At 41.4% G+C, this 13,849-nt stretch overlaps 1 protein-coding gene across 2 annotated transcripts in view; it reads left to right on the top strand.

The window, feature by feature from the left end:
• LMAN2L (lectin, mannose binding 2 like) overlaps positions 1-13,648 on the top strand; it is a 31,908-nt gene extending 18,260 nt beyond the window's left edge. For both annotated transcript variants that reach the window (XM_089681706.1, XM_089681707.1), the window contains 4 exons: positions 3,866-4,027; positions 5,936-6,050; positions 9,636-9,755; positions 9,845-13,648. In XM_089681706.1, the coding sequence (XP_089537832.1) occupies positions 3,866-4,027; positions 5,936-6,050; positions 9,636-9,755; positions 9,845-9,987 (540 nt within the window). In that variant the 3' untranslated portion in view covers positions 9,988-13,648. The remainder of the gene's footprint in view (positions 1-3,865; positions 4,028-5,935; positions 6,051-9,635; positions 9,756-9,844) is intronic.
• The last annotated feature ends 201 nt before the right edge of the window (positions 13,649-13,849 follow it).

The raw sequence follows: 13,849 nt of genomic DNA on the forward strand, positions 1-13,849 counted from the left end.
ACCATGAGTCTCCCGGCGACCGGAACTTCCGGTTAACCAGCTTGGAGCGCAGCTGCTCCGCCTCCCAGAAGTCGCGGCTGCACGCCCGCCCAGCAGTCAAGGAAGCTGACTCTGCCCTCGGCAGTAGCACTGGACATCATCGGTGGTCCTCCTCCTTTGAGGACTGGAAGGCCACCAGGAGAGCAGCCCCACTCCTCTGCAGACATGGAGGGATCGCGCCAGGCAAAGGGGAGGTACTGTACCAAAAACAGGAGCCACCAGCACCACCCTTGAGCCTAGCGATCCAATACAGGTTCCTTTGAACATGTACCTGTCCTTCCGGAGGAAACCCTAATACTGAAAAGGGAGGCCTGGAGGTCCACCTTTTAAGATTCAGGGCTTGCATGTTTCTTGTCCCGGAGGGAGGAGCTCTACGTCAAGGGGCTGCCCTGGAAGATGTTTTGAGAAAAGTTGATCAAAGATTGCAACGAATGGTGGTTAAACAACCTTAATCAACTTCCAGACAAATTCAAGCTGACCTTCAGGCACAGGGTACAACTGTGTCAGCTCGCACTATACGTCCCAATCTGAATGAAAAGGGACGCTATGGTAAGAGACCCAGGAGGACCCCACTGCTGACACAGAAACCTAAAAAGGCCAGATTGGAGTTTGCCAAAACTTAACTAATGAAGCTAAAATCCTTTTGGGAGAATGTGTGCTGTGGACAGATGAAACAAAATTACAGCTTTTTGGTAAAGCCCATCATTCTACTGTTTTCAGAAAAAGAAATGAGTCCCTTAAAGAAAGGTGGAGGTTCACTGATGTTTTGGGGTTGCTTTACTGCTTCAGGCACTTGGATGTCTTGACCGTGTGCATGGCATTTTGAAATCTGAAGACTACCAAAGAATTCTGGGGTGCAATGTAGGGACCAGTGTCAGAAAGTTGGGTTTCTGTCAGAGTTCATGGGTCTTACAGCAGAACAATGACCCAAAGCACTTGTCAAAAAGCACCCAGAAATGGTTTCAGACAAAGCACTGGAGAGTACTGAACAGGCTAGCAATGAGTCCAGATTTCAATCCCATAGAACACCTGTAGAGAGAGGTAAAGCAGTTGGGAAAAGGAACCCTTCCAATCTGAGAGACCTAGAGCAGTTGGCTAAAGAAGAGTGTTCCACAATTCCAGTAGAGAGGTGTAAGAAACTCACTGATGCTTACAGGAAGCAATTTCAGTTATTTTTTCCAAGGGGTGTGCTATCAAATGTTAACCGCTTCCCGATCACCCTCTAGCAGATATACTGTTACAGGGCAGCAGGAGTGTGCAAAATCACTTGTGTGTGTGTGTATATATACACACATCATTTTGTGTTCCTGGGTAGGGGGCGCGCGCAAGCCCTACCCGCGCTGACACTTGCGGGTCCCGGCCGGTGATTCCCCGCCTGCGCCCGGTGATTACCAAGTATCTCCGATGGGGAGGAGGACTGCTTTGTTTACTAACAGTCCTCCTCCCTGTCAGCTCTACACACCCATCCAGAGCAATGTGATTACCATAAAACCCACACACACTGCCTTCTCTGTAAAACACTCCCAGCACACAATTAACCCTTTGATCGCCCCTGGTGTTAACCCCTTCCTGCCCAGTGCCATTAGTACAGTCAGTGCCTTTTTTTTTTTTTTTCTTTTTTTTTTTTTTATCGCACTGATCACTTTGGCGTAAATTTTGACAATTTTTTTCTTTTCTTCATTTTTACTGGATCTTTAATATCAAAGGTCAAATATATATATTATATTTTCTCAATTGTCCCTTTTTTTTTTTTCTTTTTTTTTTTTTCTTTTTTTTTTTCTTTTTTATAGCACAACAAATAAAAAATGCACAGACAAATACCACTGAAAGCTCAATTTGTGGGGGAAAAAAAGGATGTAAATTTCATTTGGGTGCAGCGTTGCATGACCACGCAATTGTCAAAGTATCGCAGCGCCGCAATGCAAAAAATGGGCTGGTCAGGAAGGGGGGTGGGGGGGTAGTAAATCCTCAGGAGGGCAAGTGGTTAAATTGAGGGTGTCAATAATTTTGGCCAGTCCATTTGTGGGGTTTTCATGGAATGTGTCAGATTTGGCTTTTTGTCTCTCCACGTTGTGTCATACCAATACAAACAAAAGAAATAAACATGAGAATTCCTAAACATTTTTCATTGCAACAATTTTCTGGGCAAAGTGGTGCATTATCTGACAGAAATGTAGGGGTGCCAATGTTTGTGGACACCTGAGTATTGCACCACAAAATAAAAAAAAAAGTATATTGTAGGTGTATCACCAAATGCAGGTTAACCTGCATTGTAGTAAGACAGCCTATTTAGTGTGAATGTGTGGTCAGTGATCCTAAAATTATGGCTGATCAGTGTATCTGGAATCTGTTTTGCTTAAAGTAAACCTAAAGTCTAAAGTTAAACGATGCACATTTACATGGGAGGCCCCACAACATAGTCAAAAATGCAATATATTGTGCTAGACAATGAAATCTAATTCGGTCCCTAGCCTCACAACAAACCCATGTGCCTTCTGCTTTCCAGATGCATCTTGGGAAGCTAGTCTGTCTAGCCCCTCCCGCCCTTCGCATCACAGAAAACAATCTTATTAACTGCATCCCTTAGGCTACGTTCACACTAGCGTTGTGTGCAGGTGGCAGAGAGGCTTTTGGGAAGCGTTTTTACCGCTTCCCAAACGCTTCGGACAATTCTGTACATTGCAGCACATGGTGCTGTTCTAACGGGAGCGTTAGCGTCGCGTTGCGGCAAAACGGACGCCTCTGGTCGAGTTAGGAGGCGTTGAAGCCTCCTATTCTAGTCTATGGTGCCGCTCCGCAAACGCCCGGCCGGTATTTGCGGTGTGGTTACGACGCGTTTGCGGAGCAGTAAGGGCTCGTTCACACTTGACTGTTTTATCAACGCTTGCCAAACGCCCCTATAGCGTTTGGCAAGCGTTGGTCCGGCGTTTGCAGAGCGTTTTTTAACGCTCCACAAACGCCGCATGCGCGGTTTAGCAGCGGTTGCTAGGCGTTTGCTGAGCGTTAAAAACGCCCCACAAACACCTAGAATGAAGTTTGAATGGTGTTACCGCTCCGCAAATGCCCCGCAACTGCGTTGCAACCACACCACAAACGCCGGCTGGGCGTTTGCGGACCGGCACCATAGACTAGAATAGGAGACTTCAACTCCTCCTGACTCGACCAGAGGCATCCGTTTTGACGCAACGCTAACGCTCCCGTTAGAATCGCGCAATATGCAGAATTGTCCGAGGCGTTTGAGAAGTGGTAAAAACGCTTCCCAAATGCCTCTCTTCCGCCTGCACACAACGCTACTGTGAACGTAGCCTTACTCCATCTGGTGCCGTTTTTTTTTTTTTTTTTTTTTGTCTGTTTTACAGAAATGTTTTCTGTATAATCCAGAGCAAAGGGATTAATACAGTATGTTGTCAGTAATTAAGCAAGCAGTAGAAATGGCATTTTTCAGAACTATGGCTTTACTATAATGCACATTTGTACATTTTTGCTTTTTCTGGGCCCTGCTCCATTTTCAAACGCTCATCATACTGGAAGGGAAAGGACCTTTTTTCTGGTTGCCTAAATTGAAACCATGAATTTTTTGAAGTTGGAAAATGTATTCCTTTTTGAAACTGTTTGGAAATGACATCTTAGTACTCCAGTATGAGCTGGTACATGACAGTCCAGGGAGTTTTCTGGTTTGCTTTCACTACATTGCAGGAGCTAGATCATTCCATGGTGCATACAGTCATGTGAAAAAGTTTGTACTCCCTTATGGAAATTGACTGTTCAACATATTAAAAACAGGCTACCTGTAGATCCTCATAATGCAAACTTTGTCTCCTGACAGCGTGTGTTTCCCTTTGTTTCGGCAATGGTGAGCAATGGGTCTCTGACATACGATCACAGCAGAGATGGCCGTCTTACTGAAATCGGAGGTTGTACAGCCATGGTGCGAAATCTCAACCATGACACTTTTCTGGTCATCCGTTACGTCAAACGCAGACTCACAGTAAGAATTTTCCAGTCTCTGAGGAGTGTTTTTCATTCTTTGTTTTTTGCTGTTCCTGTTCTGTGCCACTTCCCTAGTTTTCTTATCTTGCTTGTCTTGTTTTTCTTTCTTTTTTTTTCCCCCCCTCCTCCTACCCCTTTTTTCTTTTTTCCCTGTCCACCTCATTTTAAACTTTATTCTTTATACGCATAGTATATTCATGAATTACGGGGAGGTAATGAGACTTTTAGTGGCTTGGGAACTCTATTTTCTATATTTTCCAGTCAGAGGTAAAATCAGCCAAATATTATCCTGTTCTACCATGGACTCTGAGTTTCAGTCCTTTTTGAACAAGCATTAATATCACATAACAACCATTTTCTGTATGTATACTTTCCTGTCGTACAGCTCACGACAATGATATTTTGCTTCTAGTTAGATCCTGATCAGGAGTCAGCAAAAGCCCCAGTCATATAGTCTGACACCTGGGAGTTTGGGTGCTACCCACCTTTGCACTTTCAAGCATGTCCCCTTTTAGATTCTACAAAATCTTTAAAGACTAACTTCACCTTCCTGAACATGTTACACCTATAAATTGGGTGTATTCCACATGATAGCAGGCGGGGAATCTTCTCTCCACACCTTTTGTCACAATTTGAAAATGGTGTGGCAGTGCAGGGCTTCAGCCACACAACCGCATTATTCATTCAGAGCTCCATGAATGAATAGACTACAAGAGCTGTCTGCCATTGCGGCAGATGACTTTTAGTTCTCAGTGAACTGAGCGCTTTCGTAGTTATTTGATCATCCTGCAGTTCAGTATCTATTCTATAAATGGACTACAGTCTTCCATTGCGGTAGACAGCTTTTATTGGCAAACTGTGAGGGTGCTGATGAGCGCTCTTATAGTTCATTAATCTGCCCGCAGTTCAGTAATCCGTATGGGATGACAGCAGTTTCAGAGTCTTCAAGATCATGGCATTACACCTTTTGATCTGCTGATCACGGGTGTGATGCTCTGCAGGTTCCTTTTGGTAAAAAAATAAATGCACTTTTTTTTTTTATTAAACTCGCAGGGGAAGTAAAAACCCATAATGGACACAGCCAGCACAGATATATCATCAGCAGATTTAAGTCTCTAGCATGTGGAAAAGAGAGAAATACTGTATCCATTTTAGGAGGCCTATCCATTTCATTAGTGTATAGTAAATAGAAATGCATTCAGTACCAGGCTCCTTGAATGTATAAATGCTGCAGTATACACAGGTTACATCACCAGAGTTATCCTCCAAAGTCATTCTGTTAAGAAATGGAAGGTCTTATTGGTTTGGGGGCTTGTATGAGGAAACGTAGATATTTTAAAACCTACTGTGGTTTAATATATTTTAAAATCTAGTGTTTTCTAATTTTGGAAAGGTGTCTTATCTATCTAGAAAAAGGTCTAAAAAAATTCAGAGTTGGTTTCTGCAGATTTAATGTATAATTACAGATAACAGCTGCTATATCTGTATCTCTCATTTTGTCTTCTGAAGAGTTTGCTGTGTTATTTATACTGTATGTTTTAACGAGTGGGTGCTCAGCATTTCCCCGTTTTTTGTCAAGCTGGCCCTCAACCATCAAACGCACTGATTTAGAAAAGGCAGTGGAGCGATTTGATAATGTTAATGAAAGGCCAGGTATCTCCTTTTTGAAGTTTTAGTTTAAAGTTTCTTTTGCTTGGATTAGTTGTGTTGGCTAGTGGGGCTATGGAGAATTTTTTGTAATGAAACTGCTGAAGTTTCTGTTAAAAAGAATACATTGTACACGGCTTATCTTCAGGTATGACAGTACAGTACATCAGTCTTGCTAAATTCTTAAGATTCTTTTTCATTACCTGCCTCCTTCATTTCACTAAGTCCCTCCACTCTCCACTCTGCACCTCACTTGCAGGTCATGCTAGATATTGATGGAAAACAAGAATGGAGAGATTGTGTGGATGTACCTGGCGTGCGTTTGCCCCGTGGATATTACTTTGGCACATCTGCTGTTACTGGGGATCTTTCAGGTACAGTATGCGCCTAATAGCCTTATGGGCAGTGGTGACCCATGTGTGTTTTGTGTCATATATGTTTAACCATTTCAGTACCGGGCAGTTTTATCCCCTTCCTGCCCAGGCCAGTTTTTAGCACTCTCGCACTTTGAATGACAATTCCGCAGGCATGCAGTGCTGTACCCAAACTAACTTTTTTTGATTTTGTTCACACAACTAGAGCTTTCTTTTGGTGATATTTAATCATCATTGACTTTTTTAATTTTTTGCTAAATTAATGAAAAAAAGAGACCATTTTGGAAAAAAAAACCCACATTTTTCTTCGTTTTTATTTTACAAAATTTAAAAAAAAAATTATTTTTTTTTATTCTGTAGGAAAATTATAGAGTCCACAAACAATGGTGTGTGTATATGCGTGTGTGTAAAAAAAAAAAAAAAAAAAAAAAAAAAAAAAAAATAAATTACACACAGACACACTTGTGAAACTCTAAAAATTAGAATATCGTGCAAAAGTTCATTTATTTCAGTAATGCAACTTAAAAGGTGAAACTAATATGAGATAGACTCATTACATGCAAAGCAAGATAGTTCAAACCGTGATTTGTCATAATTGTGATCATTATGGCTTACAGCTCATGAAGACCCCACAATCTCAGAAAATTAGAATATTACATGCAATCAATAAAACAAGGATTGTATATAGAACAATGTCGGACCTCTGAAAAGTATAAGCATACATATGTACTTGGTCTGGGCCCCTTTTGCAGCAATTACTGCTTCAATGTGGCATGAAAGCTATCAGCCTGTGACACTGCTGAGGTGTTATGGAAGACCAGGATGCTTCAATAGCGGCCTTCAGCTCTTCTGCATTGTTCGGTCTCATGTCTCTCATCTTTCTCTTGGCAATGCCACATAGATTCTCTATGGGGTTCAGGTCAGGTGAGTTTGCTGGCCAATCAAGCACAGTAATCCCACGGTCATTGAACCAGGTTTTGGTGCTTTTGGCAGTGTGGGCAGGTGCCAAGTACTTCTGGAAAATGAAGTCAGCATCCCCATAAAGCTTGTCTGCGGAAGGACGCATGAAGTGCTCCAAAATCTCCTGGTAGATGGCTGCGTTGACCCTGGACTTAATGAAGCACAGTGGACCAACACCAGCAGATGACATGGCTCCCCAAATCAACACAGACTGGAAACATCACGCTGGACTTCAAGAATCTTGCAGTGTGTGCCTCTCCATTCTTCCTCCATACTCTAGGTCCTTGGTTTCCAAATGAGATGCAAAAGTTGCTCTCATCAGAAAAGAGGACTTTGGACCACTGAGCAACAGACCAGGTCTGTTTTTCTTTAGCCCAGGTAAGACGCTTCTGACATTTTTTTTGTTGTTCAGGAGCGGCTTGACAAGAGGAATACGACATTTGAAGCCCATGTCCAGGATCCGTCTGTGTGTGGTGGCTCTTGATGCACTGACTCCAGCCTCAGTCCACTCCTTGTGAAAGTCCCCAACGCTTTTTTGAATGGCCTTTTCCTGACAATCCTCTCCAGGCTGCGGTCATGCCTGCTGCTTGTGCACCTTTTTCTTCCACACAACTTTCTATTAATGTGCTTTGATGCAGCACATTGGGAACATCCAACTTCTTTTGCAATTACCTTTTTTGAGGCTTTCCCTCCTGATGGAGGGTGTCAATGATGGTTTTCTGCACAACTGTCAGGTCAGCAGTGTTTCCCATGATTGTGATTCCTATTGAACCAGACTGAGAGACCATTTAAAGGCTCAGGAACCCTTTGCAGGTGTTCTGGCTTAATTAGCTGATTAGAGTGGGACACTTTGAGCCGAGAATATTGCACCTTTTCACAATATTGGAGTGGAGGAACTTGACTGGCCCACATAGGGTTCTGATCTCAACCCGATAGAACACCTTTTGGGATGAATTAGAGCTAAGACTGCGAGCCAGGCCTTCTCATCCGACATCAGTGCCTGACCTCACAAATGCTCTTCTGGAAGAATGGTCAAACATTCCCATAGACACACTCCTAAACCTTGTGGATTGCCTTCCCAGAAGAGTTTAAGCTGTTTTTAGCTGCAAAGGATGGGCCAACTCAATATTGTACCCTACGGACTAAGACTGGGATGCCATTTAAAGCTCATGTAAAGGCATGCATCCCAATACTTTTGGCGTGTGTGTTAAAAAAGTATATTTTTTTTATATGTAATTGTTTTCAACTTTTTATTTAATATCATGAATTTAAATGATTATGAATTTAAAAAATACAAATAAAAGCAGATTTTTTTTTTTTTTTTTCTGTGATCTCTTACATAGTGTAAAACCCAGCGATCACATACTACCAAAGAAAACTCTATTTGTGGCAAAAAAATTACAAGCATTTCATTGGTGTACAGTTTTGCATGGCTGCGCAATTGTCAGTTATAGTAACGCAGCGCCATATAGCAAAATATAACCTGGTCATGAAGGAGGTAAATCTTGCTTAGGTCAAGTGGCCAGATTAGAAGAAAAGAAAATGCAGTACCCTGTGTTATGACAAGTAAATGGATACCCAACATGTCATGCTTTAAAGTTATGTGCGCTCATGGAATGGTGCCAAACTGCGGTACCAAAAAATCTCCATGGGTGAGGCTCTTAAAATTTCTACAGGTTACCAATTTAAAATTACAGTGGAGGTCTAGTGCTAGAATTATTGCTCTTGCTCAGACATTCATGTGTGGTTTGAGCACTGTTGACATATGTGGGTGTGGCCTATGTATGTGTTCACTGCGTGCGAGTATGGGGGGGTGGCGGGGGCATGTTTTTAAAGCCTCCTTCCCTTGTTTTTGATCACTTTTATTCCTATCACAAAGAATGTAAACCTCCCTTGTGATAGAAGAAAACAGTGACCGGTCCTCTTTATGTAGAGCTCTGGGGTCAATAAGACCCCACATCTCTCCTATACAATGTAAAGCATTCGAGGGAAAAAAAAGGACTTGTTTACATTACGCCGAAAGTGACGTAATGACAGCGTTCCGCTCCTCCAAGGGCATAGAAATGAGTAGAGGCCATGCACAGCTGCCGGGATCGTTGGATGGGTTCTCGGGCTTACTGATCGCTCAGGTAAGCCTGAGAACCACCGGAAGGCCGGGGGGGGGGGGCGCGCTTATCGCTGCTTCTAAAAGCAGGGAATCCACAGCTCAGAACACTTTTATGTAAGGGGAATCGCTGACTGAAAAAATAATACCGCGGCTATTTTCGGGCACCTGTATCGGCTCCTATTTTCATATTGGCTATAGGCCGATAGGGGTATTTTTATTATTATTATGAGAATATTATTATAATTTTTTTTCCTTTTTTTTTTTTTTTTTTTTTTTTTTTTTTTTTTTTTTTTTTCCTTGAGCGTGAACTTTTTCTATAGCTTTTAAATATGTTGTGAATGCTGTGTTCACTAGTCAGCATTGGGTCTGTTAATGTTTGATAAAAATTAAGGTGTCACAGCCAAGACAGGCACTTAACCTGCACATTTAAAAACCATTTAGCAGGTTCCCTTTTCAAACCATAGTATCTTGCAGCTTCTCTCATGTTGTTATATCTTGTATCTGAATCTTTTACACAGATAACCACGACATTATATCAATGAAATTGTACCAGATCACTGTGGAGCGTACCCCTGCAGAGGAGAAGATGGACAAAGAAGTTTTCATCCCCAGTGTGGACAACATGAAGTTACCAGGAGGTGACCACAAAATTCACTTGCTTTCTTTGCCATATTTCTTTTGTGTGATTGTTCTAACAATCCATGTATCTTCCTCTTATCCATTTCAGTTGATGATCCCTCGGAGTCTATGAGCAATTTTGCCATCTTCCTCATTGTCTTTTTTTCTCTGCTTGGTCTGGTCTTCGCCGGTGTCATCTTGCTCATTGTATACAACAAGTGGCAGGAAAGAAGTCGAAAACATTTCTACTGAGCATGTGATTCGGATTCTCAGAGCACTGCTAGGACCTGCAGACAGAGGTCTGTGAGGGAGTCATTCTGTGAATGAGCCAGAATGTTATCTTTTTAACCTGTGGCAACAGAAGTAGCCAAATGTGCTGCCTGTACATATATTATTTTTTCTTTTTTTGTTTGTTTGACACTGGTTTTATGTTTTTTAAGCTGCTACTCAACTCGGTTTGTATATCCTTGCAGTTTTTATGTTTTGTCTAAGTGTACCTGTCACACTTACACCTTCTAATCCTCATTTTGTGACCATTCTGAGAAGACAGCCTGTCCCTTTACTGCATACTTGTGCCACTGCTGAAATAGAATACGTGAATGGGCAATGTTTTTGGTACTGGTGACTGCTAGAAATCCATCTATATTTTTTTGGTGAGTTACCTTCTCAATAGGGATAGGCTGGTAACTAGTCTACGGAATAACTGTCTTCACTGTTTGGCAGAGACAGGACCTCTAAGAACAATCATAAGAATGCACTGGGTAGGTGTTTATTCTTGCTCTATATAATAATTTTCCCATTGATTTTCCATTAGTCTATGCACACGCCGCAGTTGCGTTTTACAAACATCTTTAGGAATGGATGCCTGCTGTGCTCCATGTCGTTCTACATGGCGCTATTGTTGCTGTTATTCTACATCTTTAAACACCAGACTTTTCCATTGCACGCGTCCAGTGAAGCAAGTTCCACCTCTTTTGCAGGATACTTGGTCATTATTGCAAAGGTAAACTAGAAAACCTATGAAATGTGATTCATCAGGACTTCACAAAGCTATATATGCTCAGAATATATTTTTAATTATTTTAGTTTAAATGGCTGGACAGGAAAGTTGAAACTATCAAAAGACAACCATTTGGTCTACACAGCTTTATATTTATCCGCTGGGAACTGCTATCTGACCTCACAACTGCAACATATTCTACCATTTAAACTTTGTCACTTTTATGCAGGGGTAGAAATCACTTCTGGGGTTATACAGATAAAACTGGGCAATTATTTTGATATCTGTTCCTGTTGTAAACAAAAACACCAGCACAAGTGAACTTTTGTTTCTGAACAGTTTTGAGAAATGTATCCAGTGGCTTTGCCCTACTGCTATCCAATCCAGAAAACTCGGTTACATATCAAAAGGCTTTCAAAGTTTACAGAGATAAAAAGCCAATTGATTGTCTTCATTTAAATATCGGTCCACCCCTAGGTGTTTTGGGTAAATGCTATAGGGTTTTGATGATGATGGTTTTTGTGAACCAGACCTTTTAGCCATGTGATTATTTTAACTGATTGTCATGTTTTGCTGTATGAATTGCTGTTTAGTGCCTGTATATCGCTTGGAGGTGACTCTCAAGCTGTACCTGATGTGCATGAGAAGTTCTGGTCCTGCCAGCACATTTGCTTATATACCTCGCTTGCTTTCTGTCACATGCATGTTAGCATTTGCATATATCTGCCCCCTTTATCCTTAATTTTTTTTTTTTTTGAGTGAATGTTCACTATGTTAATTTTTTGGAATCATCCTGGAGTGGTCCTTTTAAGCAGTCCGAGAAACCTGTTCCAAGTCCTAAAATTGTATAATTTGACAGAACATCTCCCTACTGTTCTGTTCGTTCCTTCCTTCTTAGTAGAAGAGGGAAGGTTAAAAGAACCAGAAGTGTGTGCTACTTTTCGTTATGAATGGGTCCTAGTGCTCAGTATTCAAGTGAGGATTCATAAGCTGGTCTTAGCTGGGCACATATCTGCCTTACTGTGGCTAGTTCAAAGCTTAACTCCAGGCAAAAAAAAAATGTGGTAAAAAACAAAACAACTTTAAACTGATGTTCCAAATTTTTCTTGCTTCTGGGTTGCTTTTATCTCCTAAACATCAGCAATAAGCGAGATCAGGCTCTAGTGCAGTACACATGTACTTCCAACAGGAGAGAGCAGAGGGATAACTCAATGTGCTGCTGCTCCTTCACTGTCCAATCAGCAGGCTGAGATGTCTTGACCTAGCTATGATTCTGCTGCATTGGAGGTCATGTATCTGGCTGTGTTGTCTGGATTACAAGACTGGCTGACTGTTTTTGTTAGGTAAAATAGTTCCCATATATTTAAGCTGCTTGACTGGATTTCAGCATTATGGGCTTGTTTATACATCGTCCTCTTGAGCAATCTGTGGTGGATTGCATTTTAGAGGATGGTTGACAGGTGGTGAGTAGGTGTTTTATGTTTCCTCCTCAACACTTGTTTTACCCCCAAAATCCAAACAACTGGTAGTTATACACAGTTGCAGTGCAGCCTTATTCAATTGAATAGGCCATATTTGTTGGGTAGTACTGCCTTTCCAAACTGGATGGTGGGGAAGGGGGGGGTGACTTCCCACGTGGTGAAGATGGCCCTCTGTACAGGTGTGTGTGTGTGTGTGTCCCCCTTAATCTGTATGTCTACTCTGTATACTGACACAGTAGGAATAAACAACGCTTCCAGGAGTGGCAGGAGGTCACTGTGGCTTTCTAAGGCAGACCTGTGCAAAAATATACATGCACTTCATTAAACCTAATGTGTTTAAAAGGCTTTACATTTCTGTTTAGTATGACTTGTGAAACATCATTTCTCATGCAATAATCACAAGCAGCATGGTCTGTAATAGTTCCAATACTTTTGGACTACAACCACCTTAATTATTGGGTTACTTACTAATGTGTTTATGGAGCACTTCATTATGGAATCCCAGAAGAGCACAAAGATATTATGATGCATTACAGTCAAACTGTACAATCTCCTTTTAAGCTCTACCAACCATATTTAAAGTAGTGCAAGGGCCTGACTGAGAAACCGGGATTACAGTAAATCTGTTATTGTGTGATCAGCCAAAAGATATTTGCCATTTACTTGTTTGTGGTTGGGAAGGCACACATCTGATCTCTAGATTTAAACAGAATCTGAGGCAATAAACAATTTGTTTGTTAGAACAGTGATGAATACCAGGTATTGAGACTGTGACAGTCTGAGTATAAAATGTCTCTATACTACTACAGTAATGTCTGTAACAGCTGGTTATAGCGGCAGGGCCTTTCGTTACAGCCTTTTCCTACACACAAGGTCTGACTAGTCATTCTACCATGAAATGCAGTAGGGAGAATTCTTTATAGTAGGATAATATCCCCAAAGCCAGGTTCGTCATACATATGCTGATTGCTAGTACTCTGTCCAGCCCATTGTTTTATTACTTTTTTTTAAAATGTGTGCTGCTTTTTGCCCATTTGTTACTTGTTCTGTATTTCTACAAATACCTTGTGTAATTGTCTTATGCCAATACATTACTATACAACAATGGAAGATTACTTTTGGAATAATGCTTCAATTATTGACTTTCTGTTACATATGGGTGCGTACCACTTTGCTGCAAGTTGGGTGATGCCCAAACCTCCAAGGCTGCAGCTAATCTATTCTACTACCCTGTAGACTGCACCTTTTGGGTTTGTGCATTGTAAACACAGAAGCCAACCTTGCATACACAGATGGTTCACGTCCATTTCTGGCTCAGGGAGAATATCCATCCGGGTGTAGCACTGAACTTTTAAACTGTGAATGTGTCTTCTGCTGCCTACATCTCAAACCTGCCTGTGTATTTCAATAAACCATCTTCCAGCAATAGCAATTACTGTGGGTGTTTTTTTTTTTTTTCTTAATTTCTTTGCAAGAATCCCTCATTACAGGTGAAAAGTAGTTTATCTGAACATTGGGATATATTTACATACACCACAATACCAATATATGTTTAATGGTCACAACGGGCCTTATGAAAAGGCAGCTCCTCTCCCTATGTCTTCTCTGGCAGATTTTGAAAGTAAACAAACAA

The sequence above is a fragment of the Staurois parvus genome, unplaced genomic scaffold (genome assembly GCF_062004578.1).
Source record: "Staurois parvus isolate SC_StPar_1 unplaced genomic scaffold, SC_StPar_1.0 ptg000276l, whole genome shotgun sequence".
NCBI classification, from domain to species: domain Eukaryota; kingdom Metazoa; phylum Chordata; class Amphibia; order Anura; family Ranidae; genus Staurois; species Staurois parvus.